Source organism: Acipenser ruthenus, chromosome 25 (assembly GCF_902713425.1).
Source record: "Acipenser ruthenus chromosome 25, fAciRut3.2 maternal haplotype, whole genome shotgun sequence".
In the NCBI taxonomy this organism is placed as follows: domain Eukaryota; kingdom Metazoa; phylum Chordata; class Actinopteri; order Acipenseriformes; family Acipenseridae; genus Acipenser; species Acipenser ruthenus.
The window spans coordinates 20,358,316-20,376,074 of NC_081213.1; the positions used below are offsets into that span (position 1 = coordinate 20,358,316).

Genomic DNA, 17,759 nt, shown 5'->3' on the forward strand with positions numbered 1-17,759 from the left:
GATAGCACTAAGTTTCTTTTCAGCACTATTCTTATTATTGATTGGTTATTGTAATCTGCATTAGGGATCTTACTTTTTTTTCTATTGTAAATGCTGCTACACAGTACGCACAAAAAATGACCCCAATGAAAGCACAAGCCGAAATGGTTGCCTTCCTGACTACTTCACTGCTTTCTAATACGTTTTATACCAAAACAAACCCCTGGAGTAGATGCGTATAATTCTTACATGAACTTAGTCTAAATGGCAGATGTTTTGACAAGTGTCTTTTCAAATTAATTTGGAAAAGACATGTATTGAACTAGTTGACAACTGGACTAAGAAGTTTCATTATTTTTTTCTAGGTAGGTGTGGACCTGGCATTACAATAATCTAGCTTCATATTTTTGTAGCAGTGTATTGCTTCTGCTTGAGATGTTGGTTACAGTACAAAGCCCCACCACCATCTCTTTAGCCTACAAGGACCTCAGTAGAGGATGTGTTTGGAAGTTAAACAGACAGCACTGTTTGATAACTGGTTTGCCCCCAGTCCTTGTACTTTAGTGTCTCAAGACGCCTGTGTAAGGAAAGTGGTGTCAGGCAGTATTGTGATACCTGCTGCACCAAAAATACAACAGTTTTCTATAATAAACAGTAGTATTAACTGCAGTATACTATAGTAAACTATAGCAATTGGATTTATATATATATATATATATATATATATATATATATATATATATATATATATATATATATATATATATAATATATAAAACAAAGCAACGTGTATATAATACATGTAAATATGACCTATTTTTCAATTGCAGTTATCAAGTAAAAAAATGGCCAGCATCACCATAAACAGCCATCTCGGAAAAGCCCTTCGTTTAAGCCTGGGCACCTTTTTTAAAGGGCACACTGAGCAATGTTGGCCAGTACCAATAATTTACAGGGAGGTCCGTTAAATCGAACCTGATTTGTGACTAATTACATTTCATTCTGAAAGAAATGGTTATAAAAACAAAATAATAATTGTAAAGAAAACACTTTGTGTTTGTGAATGGATAAAAAAAAAGAAAAGATATATACTGAACACCCCTACACTGCGCATCTTCGCTTGGCGCAAGCAGGAAGCTGTATCGCATGTATCAGTGTTTAGGGAAGTGTTGTGTACCCTTTAGTCCTGCCTTTTGGAAATCCTTGTGTCCACGTTATATTACAATCATAAGCCACGTAATTGCATCAACCGACATCTTTAAAACGAGTGTATTGGGAGGTAGTGTAAAACATCAGAAAAGCTCTGCTGGGAAAAAAGTTGCATGCTGTGGTTCCACGTACAGTACTTTGAAAAATCGGAAAACGAAGACAGTGAAACCGAGCTTGTCAATTTTAGCCCAAAGCAAACGGGGGACACATGTAATATAAATATCACCCTCTCTGTCATCAGTAGCGTTTTATTTTTTGCATTTTTTTTTATACAATAATGTCTGAATTTATTTTATTGGCACTTATCTCCTTTCTGTTCCTGTTTTTGCTTTTGACTGTTTTGGGAGTCGTGCTGTATTCCGGACTGTTTACGGAGGTTATTATCCGGACAGGGTCCTCGCCGATCAAGAATATCACCATTGCCTACAAATTCAAGCAGGGCTCGTATAAAGACAGCGGGGCTGTCTTCACTGAGAGTTGCAGCATCGGACCCAAGCTTTCTTCCATCGGGGTGTACTACGATGATCCCAAGCAGGTAAATGCAAGGACCTAATTACTACTAGAATCTGAATATTCGAAACCGATCAATTTCCAAGTGGTTGTTGATAAACCCAGCGACAGGGACCCCTATTTTCCAGCATGTCTAGGGACCCCTGGGCGGCCGCGAGATGCCAGGGGCTAGTGCAAATACAGAAACAGGGATGAAAATTAGACTCCCATTGCATAGCGGTTGGATCATTCCTGGTTTTACTATGGATCGAGGGGAACTGTTATGCAATAGGAGTCTTATTTCAATCCTTGAGGAATCTCCCAAATGACAATGAGGTTATTTCGTATAATTGCAGAATGTTCATTTTCAATTCCTTTGCTAACAGTATGTACCATAACAAAAGCAGAACAACGCTCCACATTTCTGTGAATTCATTGGGTTAAGGGTCCTCTTGTGTCCTAAATTACCGCAAGCCAAAAAGCTTTGGGAAGCCCCGCTATAAGGACATCCCTGTATCCTTGCATTTTAATTCACCACCCTAATAAACTGTGACAGGCCTTAGGTTTGACCTGTTTCATCTCATTATAAACAGTTGTAAATTACACTGGAATCCAGGGCAGTGTCTAGGCACAGTACTGCTGTGTATAGACAGTAAGGAATGATGCATTATTTACACCACTGATGAGTAAGGAAAATGGAAACTATATACTGTACACAGCAGATGTGTAAATATTGTATGATCTCTTACCATTTACAGCGGTGATGTAAATATCTTATGCTCCCTTACTATTTACACCACTGCTGTTATCTTTGCCCAAACCATAACCTTAGCATTTCTCATTAGCTGTTATTGGGAAACCAAGAAACTGTAACCCTAACTCTAACCTTAACCTATTGTACATGAATTCCTGAAAATCTCCCTACCGATCCCCCATCTGATCACCCGGAAGGTCTACTGTGCTTTATCTCTGCTGTGATCTTCTGTCCACTCACTGTGTCTGTGGTTTGCAGATGCATCAGATCCCTTTATGGATTTGTTTTTACATTAATCATAAAACTAAGTTTGGTCTAAAGTCAAAGAAATGACAGCTGCTGCTGTAACAATACATCTTTATTATTATTAATAGTAGTTTATTTAGCAGACGCCTTTATCCAAGGCAACTTACAGAGACTAGGGTGTGTGAACTATGCATCAGCTGCAGAGTCATTTATAACTACGTCTCACCAAAAAAACAGAGCATAAGGAGGTTAAGTGACTTGCTCAGGGTCACACAATAAATCAGTGGCTGAGGTGGGATTTGAACCGGGGACCTCTTGGTTACAAGCCATTTTCTTTAACCACTGGACCACACAGCCTTTATGTATCCTTTGATTTAAAAATAGGGTTGTTTGTGAATGTGAACCAAGCTTATGAAAAAATTCGCCACGGGGCTATTGTTATTTTAAATGGTGATGGTATGTATATTTGTCATTATTTAGATAAATTATATAGACTGCCAGTGTGTTTTAGTAATGTGTGTGTGTGTGTGTTTTTTTTTTTTTTGTTTTTTTTTAACAAGTTGCTCAAACTACACTTTATGCTCAATATAGCAAGGTGATATATTTTGTTAGTCCTCCATAAAGTTTTAGGACCTTTTATATGGCCTGTCAGTAAAAGAATCACACTGCAGCATGATTTAAGATGGAAACGCAGAGCCATATTTTGCTTTTCACAACACATAGACATAGGGCCTAGACATAGCTCAAAATAAAGGTTGTTGTCTTATCAAACCATTAAACAAAAATAACTTTTATCAGTATTTTGAAAATATTATCAGTATAGCAACTCTGTATAACTGAGCTTGTACTGTACTGTAATTAACGACCTTGTACTTCTGCCAGTAATGCAGTAGCAGAGGTCAGCAGCTTTGAATGAGTGAGGCTGTTTGTGTCTAAGCTAAAACCACCTGGGGAATGTAAACAAGGAAACTGTAAACAAATTGGTCAACTGCAGTAGGTGTGCTTTCTGAAAAAATACAATGCAAAGAAGGCTAAACTGTGCCAGACTTTACCCAGACGGAGGAATTGCATTTTAAATAAAACAGTATTGTGGGACTCTATCTTTAGGAATGCACACAGTACACTACAGTGAAGTCCTGAAAACAGAGATAAGGGTACGCACATTAATATGTAAACAATGAAGGCAGTTTGGATAAGGATTTCCTGTAGGCTGAGAAACATTTGGTTCAGAGCTATGCTTGTCCCAGGTTATTGACTGTGATTAATTAAAGAAACTACAAAACCATATCACAAAAGTCAACCGGAAGCCATAATAGTAGTACAGTATTTCAAGTTTCAAATTTCGAAATATCACATTTTTCAGTTTTTGTCAGTTTTTCGTTAAGTGTATGGAAATTCAATTCAAAGCGTAACATTATTCAACAGGTTTCATTCGACTTTACGAAGCAAAATTAGTTAATTCTATAGGGTGATGCAAAACATTTGGACATAGCTGTGTGTGCCACTTTTAGAGGTGATGGCCTCCAATTGTTGGAGGTGGTTGACCCTCTAATTGCATTTTGGTAGTGTCAGCCAACTGTAAAAGAACAGTACATTGTATGTTGCTTAATGATTCTTTTTATTCTACCATGTAAAACCTGTCTCTCATAAAAAAAAGAATTTGTGTACAGACTGCTGCCTCACAGAGAAAACTGGAGTGGCAAAACACACAGGAGAGACTAAGGACAAATGTTCTGTGACATGTCAGCTCTACAACTGGCTGTGTTTTGACAATAGAGCATCGTGATACATGACCTTCCACAGCCCACTTCATAATCCCACTCTAGGGATGGCTGTGCTGGATCTAACAGGAGCTCAAAGTCGCTGCTATTAAAGTAACTCCCTCTCGCCACCTCCTTAAGCACAGATCTCCGTCTGAACTGGATTAGGCAAACTCTGTGAAATAAGCATACTGCACCAGGGCTTTTGTTGAATTCTATTTTTATTTTAATGATTCATGGTAGTGTGACTTCGTGGTTAGAACAGAGGACAGGAAGATGGGAATTTGGCTGCTTTTCATGGTCTCGATCCTGCTGGCTGAGTGAAAGGAAAAAACAATAAAAAGTTCTTTCCACATGCATGGCTGGCCTGCATTTATTTGCTGGATGTAGGGAGCTGGTATGGGGCATCAGATTCCAATGGAATTAGAACACCAGTGTATATATTAAACCGTGTCATGGTATGAAGTTTTCTGTTTCTTTTCCTGTATTATGAGAAACTGTATGTTTTGGTTGACTCTTTGATTGTAATAAAAATATCAGAACAAACAAATGTAAATACTAGTGTGCGTGGAAAATGGGTAACAGCAAAGCAATGCTCATGTTAAAACCTTGGTTAGTACAAAAACAAAACCTAACACACAGCCAGGTACAGTAGTATCCTTTTTTGTAGCAACCATCAATAGTTGATGGGTAGCACCTACAGGTGTCAGGTTAATGTTCTAGACTGTTCTTTTTGACTAAGAGCCATACTGTTGACTGGAGGACTCTCCTGCAATGTGTGTGAGTCTCTTCAGTGTATTTTTGTCTTTTAAAAGCTGGTTCGGTTCGGTTTATAATTTTTTAACCGTGGCATTTAGAATGCCACCATTTTAGATAAAAACACATAAAAATAAAGTAGGTAAAACAAAATGCACATCCATCACAATAATATTAATGCTGTTGGATCGGACAAATTACTGTTCATATTACTGATTTACATACAGTATTAGTATGTGTATGCTAATGCAGTGCCACCTGAGCAATAAAGTGTGCCTCGATTTTCCAGAGAACCTCCTTGACAACACCCACAAGAAGCAAACAAACAGATTTACGGACCTACTCTTAGACGGTCCCAGGATGACTGTGGTGACACACCCTTCAGTTAAATGTTAGTTTTAGCAGATGGAAACAGGCTCCACTTATTAAAAACTGCAAGATGAGGTCTCTTATTAACCAGTGGCTGGGAAGCCAGATTTATTTGCTGAAGGGTCTATTTTAATGATCTCAATGGTCAGATTTAAATGCAGCCATGTTTTAAAACATTATTATTTTATTTCTTAGGAGACACGCTTATCCAGGGCAACTTACAATTGTTATAAGGTATCACATTATTTTTACATACAATTACCCATTTATGCAGTTGAGTTTTTACTGGAGCAATCTAGGTAAAGTACCTTGCTCAAGGGTATAGCAGCAGTGTTCCCTACCTGGGATTGAACCCACAACCCTCTGGTCAGGAGTCCAGAGCCCTAACCACTACGCCACACTGCTGTTATTTTAATCCAACTGACCGTTTCCACCCAGGGCTGATTTATTGATCCTCTCCATTAATTTTTATTTTTTGTTTTTAAAAACATACCAGCGTACATTTACAAGACATTGTGAGGTTTTGAAGAAATGCATTCTTTTTTCTTCATTGCATCGCAAACTATTTGTAATCAGTGGCACACATTCGGCACTGTGAATCTAAATTTGCATTAGACAGACACCGTTGCTCGTGACTAAAGCAACAGTTATGTTGGTTCACTGTAGTAATTTTACTATAAATGATCAGAGGAAACAATCCATTGAAACTAACAACATTTGACCTGACCTTCAGGCTGCCTCTGTTTAGGTTATAAAAATACACTCTGATATTCAGCCAGTGTGAAATCTGGTTGCAGTCAGGCTAGCCAAAAGCAGCTTAAGAGAGAAGAGGAAAGGTGGCAACGATACAAGAGCATTCACTTAGGAGGAGGAGCCACTGTCCTGTCGTTAAGTGACTGAGATTATGAAGCAGGCTAAAAAAAAGCAGCTTTCCCAAAAATTATAAACTAAAGATCCAAAGATCTAAGCACTGACCATAAAAATACAGTGCCCTGATACAGAAGCCCACCATGTGTAACATTGTCTGAGTAGTACCAGGTCTTGTCAAGTGGTGAAGGTTTCTGTTATTTGGGCCACTGTAGCAGGTTATTGCATGTCACAATACATTGTACATGTCTGCGAGCTCAATCCATCATGACTGGCTGGGACTGGAGCGCTTTCCGCAGGTGGCTGTCTGCAAACTTTGCTGTTCCAGGATCACCGGGAGCCTGCCTTGATGCACACCTTGTTCAGTCACTGACATCCACTCTCATGCCCCTTCCTTTCCCAGTATTGTTGCTGAATAGTTGAACACCCCTCTCTCACAGTTTATATAGCTCTAGTGGTCAACATGAACTTCTGTAAAATAAGAGACAAGTGTTATTTCCAAGGCTGTTACTACAAAAAGGTCATCAGCCTACAGGGATGAAAATAATATTTTTGTTGCTGTTTTAGCTATTGAACATTTACTGATACTTTATCACAATAGCAACACATTTTTAGGTTTACACCACCAAGTTCTTCCTCCGTGTGATCCTGTATCAGTCTAATAAGTTGATTTGTGTATCATTCACTTGTAGATTTGACTTCTATTTGTGATTCAGAAACTTCTATGTGTTTGAATGGTGTGGGTGATTGGCTTGGATTTTTCAGAGCTTACATTAAAGTCTGGAGTCTGTGCTTTTCCACAGTGCAGTGTCAGTTGTCATGGAAACTGACCCACATCGTTTAAGGCGGAACCTTTAATCTTTCCCGTGGTCTTTACCATTGCTACAGAGACGGTTGCCTGCTATGTCATGCATCTTGTGACCTGATATCAACACACTGTAGAGAGCTGATTACTTCTGCCACAATAGTTTCACTGTAATTGTTAGAAATGGTTGCTACTGTATGAATACAGAAAATATTACTGCTTATTACAGTAAACCATCAAAACAAATGAAATCATACAATCGTTAATTTTATCAATTTCAATCAGTGGATAAGCATCTTGTGGCATTTTGAAATGTAAACCGTGAATCAGATGTGTCGAAAGTACTAATTGGAAGGATAGAAAATGATTTATCTGTCATTTGCAAAAATTCATTGAGTGTGTTTACAAAGTAATTACTGTAATTGCAATTTTGTTTTCAAACACTATTGCAGTAGTTGTCCTAGCTGTATTTGCAATACAAAACTGCTACTCTTAGTTATGTCACAGTGATTATGTTATGTACTGCACGTTTAGGTTTATAGTACTTGCATACTGAGTTTTCAGTGGGAGGTTTGGATTGTGTTCAGCAGTCACATACATACAAGGCTTCAGTCTGGCCTGCTTGCAATGGCACTCTTAATCCCAGCATTGTATAGTATCTGACATGTGTGACATATTTAGTCCCAATCTTATATCCTGTCAGATTCAGTCATGTTTTCAGTCCACGACCTACTCTGAAGGTACATTTCCCTTAACCAGAGAAGTCTGCTTCTCCAAGGCAGGGAATATAGTAGCATTCAAAATACCTTACAAAAGTCATGGATCATTATTGCAATTTGTGTTAAATTGTTGTAAGCAGACTGTGTAGCATGTGTGTCTGTTGTTATCTGTGGTATTTTTGTGGCGGTTTATTTTTTCATATAAATGTTGACTTCTAAATCTCATCAATACAAATGTTCATTTCTGTGACGTATTCTGTTGTAAATTTCAGTTTAATAAGACAGCCACCAAAGCTTTTAAAATCAAATGTCCTGCTCTAACAGTCTCCCTGATTCCTTTAGCATTGTGCTGAATATTTGTTTTTTTCTTGGCTGCTTCATTCTGTAGATTATTTTAAAATGCTGCTTCCTTGTACCTAACTGCTGTGCTGTAATCAATCTTACTGCAAGCATGCCACCGGATTTAAATCAGAGTGCCAGTGTTTTAACTGTGTGTGTGTTTGTGTGTATATATATAATTTATTTAGAAGGACTTGTAGTCTGAAACGTCCTGATATAATAGATTTTATATTAATTATTACATTTTTAATGTGTACCTACATTATCTTTTTATTTCTGATTTTGCACCTTTTGGTACACAACAGTTTTCCTTTTTCAAATTGTGTGTGTGTGTGTGTATAGAATAATAGATGGGCTTCAGTGAGTTACAGGAGAATAATTTCATATAGGGTTTCTGTGCCATCATAAATTACGAGACCGAAGGTTTTTTTAAACGTAGTGTTTCAGTGCTGTACAGACGTTCTATGTCGTTATCCGTTTCTCTAGTTTCTCTGAAATACGAATGTACCAGCTTTACACTGTTAAACGTATTCTCATTAATGAACATTTCTGTACTGTGGGTGTTGTCGAGTGATTTAAAACGAGACATTTTGTGTTTGAATTGAAAGTGATGGTCTTGAGAAGTCGAATGTGTCAAAGTATATTTTCATCTAGAGGAATTACCACCTTTTGACGTCACTACTGTGGTATTAATGCCTTTTTTTTAGAATGGCTCAGGATGCAAATACAGCCTTCATCCATGTATTTTATATATATAAAATAAATACAGTAAAAAACTGACATTCCATGGATGCATACATCTTGCATATCTCATCCTGTCTGGGTCAGCTCTGAGAGATCTGGTTATAAATGTGTAGTTTGCCTCTGAACCTCAGTTATTCCTGCTGAAGAGTGTAAAAGACTCATTCTGCTTTCAAGTCTTGTAGAATCTTATCCCAGAAGCTGGCAGGCTTCTCTGTATGTTCCCTAGAGTCGAGCCTTCAGCTTGTTTCTTCCCAGTCAGTTTCATGCCCAGTCATCCCTCTCTTCACTTTGTGATACTCAGTGATTTGACTCACAGTCAGTGGGTCAGCTTTCCCAGTTACCTTCAGTGTTGTTCTTTAACTCTATCGGCACTTTGCATAAAGACAGCCATACTTCAGTATATTTAATGACATATTTTAGTGTCTTACGCAGACTGGGACACTAACTGGTTTGCTGTGTGACATTGAGAGTATTGTTATTTGTCATCTTTTGAGTGGCAGTGAGTTCTGTGACCGAATGAATAATAGAGACCCAGCAATTGGTTTTCTGAAGTATTCTGCTGACCAGGGGTGTAATATCACACTAATATCACAATAAGATACGTATTGCAAAATGCAGGTTGCAATATGATATGTATCACAATGCATGTGATGCTCCTGGTGGGCTAGTGTATGATGCATAAGAAGATCAAATAATGGCAAACTGTATTGTTATATGACAATTATATCTGTTCAGCGAGATGACAACTTCCCAACAACACCAAATGTGACCCTGTCTGACCACTTTTTATTTTATGTAGACCTCTACTTAATTGCACTCTGTGCAAGACAATAACATGGTGAGATCTCTTGGCAAACACACTTCAAAGGGTTAATTGAGGGAGTTCTGAATTCCATGAGTTATCAGAGTAAAAGGAAGGTGTTTGAACACTGAACCACTGCCTGCGTTATCACTATTTATTTTGCAGCCTTGTGATAAGAATTAAAATGTTAAGTGTTAAATAACATGATATGCTTAGAGTATACAGAATGTTTGTTAATAATGTTGCATATTGTACATGTTAAGATGATCTGTATTCAAATAAGAACAAAATATATATATTTTTTTTCTGTTCCTTTGTAATTTCTACACAATGAATATTATCTGCAGCTGTATCAATGCCTCAATAATTTTTTTATTAGGAAGCTCTTATGCAGGCCACAACTACTACAATAAACCAGGATTAAATGTGGTCAATCTAAGTATAAAGGACTATAGTATTGTACAGTAGAATTTATAATGGTATGTAAATTGCTGCCCCCCTGGTGGATAAGCACTCCTACTTGCGTGAAAATCCGGAATTTTTTTTTTTTTATATACAATTTCTGCTCCCCCCTCCCCGCAACTGTAAATTTGTAAATTGAAAGGTTTTTAATGAAAAAAATGAGAAGACATGATCACTTTTCACCACTGGGTGGCAGTAAAACCATACAGGAGCAGCAGGTCAAGGTATTTAAAAAAATGAATGCTGTGTTCTTGATAAAATGTTTAAAATTAATATCTGCTGTTAAACAGTATACACAGGATAAGTTTTTAACATTTAGCAAAAATCCCCCCTATATAGTATATGTATTTTTTGCAAACAAAAGAATGGGGGGGGGTATACTGTGTAATGGCATTTTCCCTTGGTCTTGAGAGGGTCCATCACGCTTGAGAGAGAAGTCCTTGAAGATTGAACATTGACAACAGAGTTATAAAAATAACATAACAGACAGAGGCACGGACACATTCAGTTCAGTTCATTTTCTTATGTACGTTTATTTCATTTTATTTTACATTGTGGAATAAGTAGGTAGTTAAATGTAAGACAGAGAGAGTAAAATGATCATGCCCTCGGTCTTCTGTGAAATACATAGATGTTCCTGTGGCTGAAAACATGACCTGGTTTATCAAAATAAATGGTAGATCAAGGCGGAAGACTGCAAGGCAGTGTGCTGCTCACATCTAAAGAAAGCACCTCTCTGAATGTTTGTCTTGGTTTAGTGTCCAGCAATGCAGTTGGAAATATAACGTCTTTGTAGCCGTAAACAGAAAAGGCCAAACATCCAAACTTGAAACACATGTCCAAAGTTTGGCAGACGTTCCATTTCAACTCCCTCACGATCTCCAACATCTTGGTTTTGTTCAGCTGGTCCTTGGCTTGATCTAAAAGAAAATAAATATTCTTCTCAACTTTTTAAATTTCATTTTCAAATTAGAGGCCAGTGAAGCTCCTACAAAATACATAGGCTTGATTTATCCATCTGTACACTAAACAAAGAGTGCGTCCATTTTGTTTAGTGGTTTCCTGAATACAGTTTGAGAATGTCTTTGATTATGAAGCTATTCATGTCATTTTGGTTTTATTATAATGTCAATGAGCCAGAAAATGACACGAGATAACATGTCTTATACATGAAGAGGCACCCTACACATGACATATTAGTTTATATGTCTGTATGCTTGGTTTTCACAGTGGTGCATTGTAAGGTACACAAGGCGTCCACAGAAGGATAACAGCATATTATTTTAACACGTGCACAACAGTAACGATCGTCTTTTTTCATTTTTAATTTTGAATTAGCTGGAAAACAAAAGTATAATTTGTCCCATATTATGGTAGAAACACTGTGTGTTATTAACTTCAGATGTCATTTCTGCTTTGTTTTCCTTTGCATGATAACTTTAACAATTCTGTCATATGAACGAATGCAAACTGTGCCATTTTTGCAACCATATACATTTCAAGCGGGGTTTTCGGGTACCTGTGCCGACCCCTAAATTCAATCTATATGGTGGACGTAAATCTTTAAATATGGAGGAATAAGACTTCAGGGTCCTACCCATATATTCCGTCAATGTGAACTGCAATCAAAACCTCTTTGTGTAAAAATATTTTCCCAGGCCTCCGACCAGCAAGTGTCCTTGCTCAAGCAGAATTAGTTTAATTGCTAAATCCTAAGCTCTGCTTGCAAACATTGAGTAATTACAATTGCCATTATGCTTCAGGCTCATTAAAGGTGCAGGAGGCAAGTGCTGATACTGTTGTCAAGGTTGGGGACACAGCCAGAGGAATATTTCAGAGCGCTTCGGACTGTCATGTATTTACCGTTAATAAATAAAATGACTTATCAAGGAAGTAGAATTGTACGCTAGCTGTTGTAATATAATTAGAAAAAAAAATGAGTATTCCATTTTCCCCCTGATTTTACAGTTCCAAGATTTGAATCGGTTTTCTACAAACCGACTTGTAGGAGATGAAGTACATGCACACTAAAGACTAACACAGTGATAATGATAGCAGGTAATGAATGCCTGAGGGTTACATACTTGTATGTTGGGACTATGGTGTATAGTAATGCGTGAGGTCAAAGGCTGAGAATTCTAATGAAATGAAACTGGATGTACCGAAACGTTTCTGTGTAACACCATAAACTGGATATCGGCTCTGTGCAGGACTGGAAGTTTGGAGAAGTGTTGGCTTCCACATCTGCTGTACGAGTATATTGCTGGTGCTCCTAGTTTCCAGCACTGTCAGCCAGCTACGCACCTTTCTGGAGCACTGCATCGATCAAAACATCAATGTGACTAGCGGTAGTTGCTATGGATACCTTGTTCTACTTTTAACTGCGGATCACTCCAGTGCGATCAGTGTCACCCCCATACTTTGTTGTATTTGGTTCAAAGAGACGGCCGCGGTTCAGCAGTCACTGGCGCTGAGCCAGGGGCAGCCCAACCCTCCCCTCTCACTCCCTCTCTGATTGACAGATCTGAGAGAAGGCAGCTCTCTTTGAAGGCTTGCTGGTGACATCATCAGCGCTGAATATATTAGTGCTCCTGGCACCTCGTTGGCAGGATCCGATCTGTGCCGCCACGTTCCTGTTTTCACTTGAAAAGCCTGTTGACAGGCAGAGGATGAGCAGGCAGTAAGATGAAGTGCAGTAACACTGAGTTTGTGTGGGCTGTGTCGTTCCAGTTTAAGATTCAGATCTGAAAAGAAACTTAAAGGCAACCTCAGTACTTTCCAATTAAGAGCACATTTCTATGCCTGGTGTGTTAGTTCATAGATCACATGTACAAATAGCTTTAACCTTCTCACCATCTGTGCTGGATTCAGCCGTTGAAATGATGGTAATTGTAAGAGTAATAATTCCCAGTGCTTGATTACTTTGATAATTTGTATAGCAGCAGGGACTGTTTTTCACTTTTAAAACAAGAACTGGTTCAGGGAGCCTGTGGTGGCACCCCCATGTGTGACTGCCTAAAGTCTCTCATATCCCATGCTGTGAAATTGATATTTATACAAAGCTGCCCTTTAAGCGTGCCATATTTTCCACACCCATATTCCCCATGTAAGGCAAGTAAGAAATATGCTTGTCTCCTGAGAGTCCCTGTTCCTGTGCTGGTGGTGGGATGATGCTTTACATTGGAGCCCTTGAGAGCGTTTCTCTCCTAAGATATGCAAGGTATGCCCACAGCCTATGCTGAGGCTAGGAAGACAAGAGAAAACTTAAGAGCAACACTGTTTGAGGGAAAATTAAATATTTAATCAAGCCTAAATTTACACAGACACACAAAGTCTGAAATCTGCAAAAAATAAGCTTTTAAACTATGAGCTGTACATTGTGCATGTGCAATTTAGTATGTATTTAATATAGTCCTTAATGTATTACTGCTCTTCACCCACATGATGCATTGTTACATTTGGTAATACAACTTTAGTTCTGTCTCTGTATACAAAGGCTTTTAGTAAATGTTTTGATATTCTTTTGTGGCATTGAGGTGCTCAAGTAGTTTTCATTTCAAGTAAACCAGGATGTTTTGAAATTAGTATTTGTGTAATTCTTGCACTCCTGAAGTCACGCTGTTCAGTGTTGACAGCCACCCACTCAGACACTGAACACACTTATTCTTCTGATGTTTTATTCTTTTCTATTTAAAAATATCTTGGTGAGTAAACTACAAGTGAATACCTTCCCTGGTTAATTCAAGCTCCTATTACAGGTATGAAATGTGTTTGGTTGCTGCTTTCCGTTCATAACCCCAAATAATATGGGATGTGGTTCTTGGATTTCAAAGTCACTTTTTTATTTTAATCAGAGCTGTGGTAATGGATGACTACACTAAGTTTGATGATCCCTCTGCTATATTCAAATAGATCCAACAAAAACAAGTTATTATCGTATCGTATATTATCTGAATCTGCCTTTGAGCTTGTCCGGGCATCCTAAGCCTGCCAAACTATGTGACTACATACAGAGAGAGTAGGTGGGGCTAACAGAGTTGAAAGGTCACATTGTCACCTGAATTGAGTGTAGGGGAAGGCTGTTAGTCCCAGCTCAAAGTTCAAAGCCTGGTAAAGGCAGATATATTTATATATAAAAAAAAAGATAAATGAGTAAAAGTGTAAAAGAACCCAGAACACATTCAGAATAGTTGCAAACAACATAAAAAAGCATTTGAAGCTACTTTTTAAAAGTTTATCCTTTTATTTCTTAGCAGACACCCTTATCCAGGGTGACTTACAATTGTTACAAGATATCACATTATTTTTACATACAATTACCCATTTAAACAGATGGGTTTTTACTGGAGCAATCTAGGTAAAGTACCTTGCTCAAGGGTACAGCAGCAGTGTTCTCCACCAGGGATAGAACCCACGGCCCTCCGGTCAAGAGTCCAGAGCCCTAACCACTACTCCACGCCCTTTCCCAGTTTGGTTACAGAATCATAAGCATACAATGTGACTATTCAGTTGTTTTTGCACATGATCAATAGTGTTTGCTCTCCTTTTCGTTTCAACCGTTGTCTTTGCAACACATAAATCAGGCCTGTTTTCTGTATTGGGACGTCTTGCATTCATATAGTCTTTTAACCAAGCCCACCTGATGAATTACCCAGGTGAACAACAAGTAGAAGATAGAGCATGACACCTCCACTATATACTAAACCCAGTCTAATTAGGGACCCAGTACAGAACTCTCTGTCAGTATACTTCTGACTAACAAGCTTTCAGGAGTTGATGGACAGCTGTAGAGACGATTCATACATAAACATGTATATGTTGCATGGCTGTAATATTTCATGTGGTGTCACTTTGGGTTGTAATGGGAGAATGGTTTCAGAGAAGTAATCCAGCTGGCATCTGTTTGGTTTTGACAGCTGCTGTATTTCTGGGAAACGCTGTTGACAGAATTGCATGATAAATAGAGGACATGCCTTATTCGTTTTACCTGGTGTGGAGGTTTACTAAGTAGCCTGTGGCTAGGTGTCTGGGCATGAGATCTATGAAGGCCAGCAATCACAGCAGGGCTTTGAGTGTACTGTGTTTGGAAAATGAGAGTACCATTTTGTCGTAGTCTGTCTTGAATACTTTTTTGGCACAGTAGTTTGTTGCGCTTGTCGGTCACTTTCGGAGCCTTGCATGTTTCATGCTGTGAAGTCAATTGAAGGTCGTCTATATTAATCCAACTGCAGTGTCCAGCATACTACTCCTTACAATATGATGATGGCATCCTTTTTAAACACTTGAGCTGGTGGTGACGTGGCTGCAGCAGGAAGAATAAAGGACCCATAAAGGAATCAAATGTGCAAATAATTAAGTGGCAGTAAAAGCTAAAGTGAAAGATACAGTGAGATTGACAAACATAATGCATAATTATTTTTTAAGGAACATTTTACATTGGGCTTTATTTGTTCATTTATTATAGTTTTAAAAAACAGCATTATCCATTGAGTGCTATAGTGAGCCACTGTGTCTAATCGAGATCAAAACATGAGCCTCAGGATCTGGACAACCTAATTCAGTGTCCAGTATACTGTATACAATGCAACGTAGGGCCAGCACAATTGTCATTCTCCCTTTGGTTTGCAAGACTTTACACAGGACAGTACATCTGAAACAAGTAAAGCTAAATGTAACGGTATATGGGGGTCCCTAAAGGCATGACCATGTGGTGTACAGGGTGTCATACAGTCAGAGCATTGAAGCGTCTTCGGCCTTTGTACAAGATTTCAGTAGCTTTCTGACGTGCTGTGGAGCTCCTGTGTGAAAAGAGGCAGTTCTCTTGGCCATGAGATCAGAGAAAGCCCACACACCTTCGCTTCTACTGAAATTTAAGTTCTGTTGTATTTTCTGGTACTTTTACTTTCCAAAATCTTAATCTGCTCTAATGATGATGAAAACCCGGAGTATGTGGGAGTTCAAGTTCACCCTTAAAAGCTTCAGAATGCCTGTGTTCTTTTCTGCTTTCAGCAGTGGCTGAATTCACTTGTGTTTAATATCTAAAGCTCCCTCTCCCCCCACTGGGATCCTTATCATTGATAGTGGTAGGCCCCAAGCCACAGAAACAAATAAAGCGCAGCGACACCATTCTGAGAAAGCAAATAGAAATCCATCTAGTCTCTTTAGTGCCTTTAGCATCCGGCATAATCTTCCAAGTAATTACAAATGACAACACTCAAAGGCTGCCATACTTAATTAACTAGAAAATACCCATGATAAGCCAATAGGGATGTCATTGTTAACAGTGGGAACCTTCCTTGAAGTGTCACCATGTAAGTCAATATTAAAGAGTTTTAAAAATAAGATTGCCTCAGGTGTCCAGGCCTTGGGTCTAACCTTTACCTTTTTGAATGTCACTCTTTAATCTTTGTTTAGGAGACAAAACATGGTAAACTCTGATACAATACAACCACAAGGAAAGCAGGGTAACTTGCCAGATGACAGTGCTAATTTTTGTTGGGTATAGATTTTTTTCTGGAATGCTGCCTGTGTGGTAGCCCATCTGTGACCGGGGCACTGCACAGGTGTCTTTAAAAAGGGGCTTAATAGGTCCCACAGATCTAAAAGCATGAGGAAACGCTGTTTCCCTGTCAGAAAGCCAGCTGTTTGAGCCAGAGCCGATGGCAGCTACTGTAGAGACTGCCTTGTCGGTTCCGAGTATTGGCTTGATTGACAGCCTGCCTCTACAACATGATGCATGCATGCCCTGGCTATCTTGCAAGCTCTGCCAGGCTGCTGGCAGTGTGAGATGCTAGACTGTTCCTCTTGGGGGACCAAGAACACTAGCTGAGTTAGTATACACTGCCGGCAGTCCAAATGGACACCATTGTGTTTTGTTTTTTAGCAGGAAAGTAACTTTACTGAAAGTCTGGCTGTCTGAGGACGATCTCTTGTTACCGTCATGCAAACTTCCTGTTCAGTGCTACCCTGATTTGAAACACTTGAGATAAGACCCTGAATTGATCCCAATTGATTCCCTTTGAGTTGTGTATTATTGCTAATTATGTTTTTATTAATTATTTAATTGTATAATATACTTGTTTAAAAAATGTGATTTCTGTAAAAGATGAGAGGTTCTGTATACAAATTCAGAGCTATTTTCGTATGAACTTCATAGGGCCACGTTTGCCCACAAGCGCTATGAACAATTTTTTCACAACATTAGCCCTGCACTTGGCCCCTTACATGTATTTTCATAAATATTTATATTCAGGAAATGGGTTTGTTAGATATTTCTGCAAGGCAAATCTCATTTCACTCTTTGCTTGATACAAATGTAGAAAATGAACACTGTTTCCACAAGCTTCTTTAAACACACAAGATTCAATAAATGATCCTCCCTGTAGTTTGCATTGTGTGACAGACAGATGACAAATGCTGTGCAATGGGATTTCTATGAATGAGCAGGTCGATTGGAGCT

The 17,759-nt window shown here is 38.6% G+C and overlaps 1 protein-coding gene across 1 annotated transcript in view; it reads left to right on the top strand.

Annotated features, from left to right (window-relative positions):
* Positions 1 to 1,118: 1,118 nt before the first annotated feature.
* Positions 1,119 to 17,759, top strand: part of LOC117412004 (testis-expressed protein 264 homolog) — a 92,806-nt gene continuing 76,165 nt past the window's right edge. Inside the window, exon 1 of the mRNA XM_058999589.1 lies at positions 1,119 to 1,723. Coding sequence (XP_058855572.1) covers positions 1,466 to 1,723 — 258 coding nt within the window. The 5' untranslated portion in view covers positions 1,119 to 1,465. The remainder of the gene's footprint in view (positions 1,724 to 17,759) is intronic.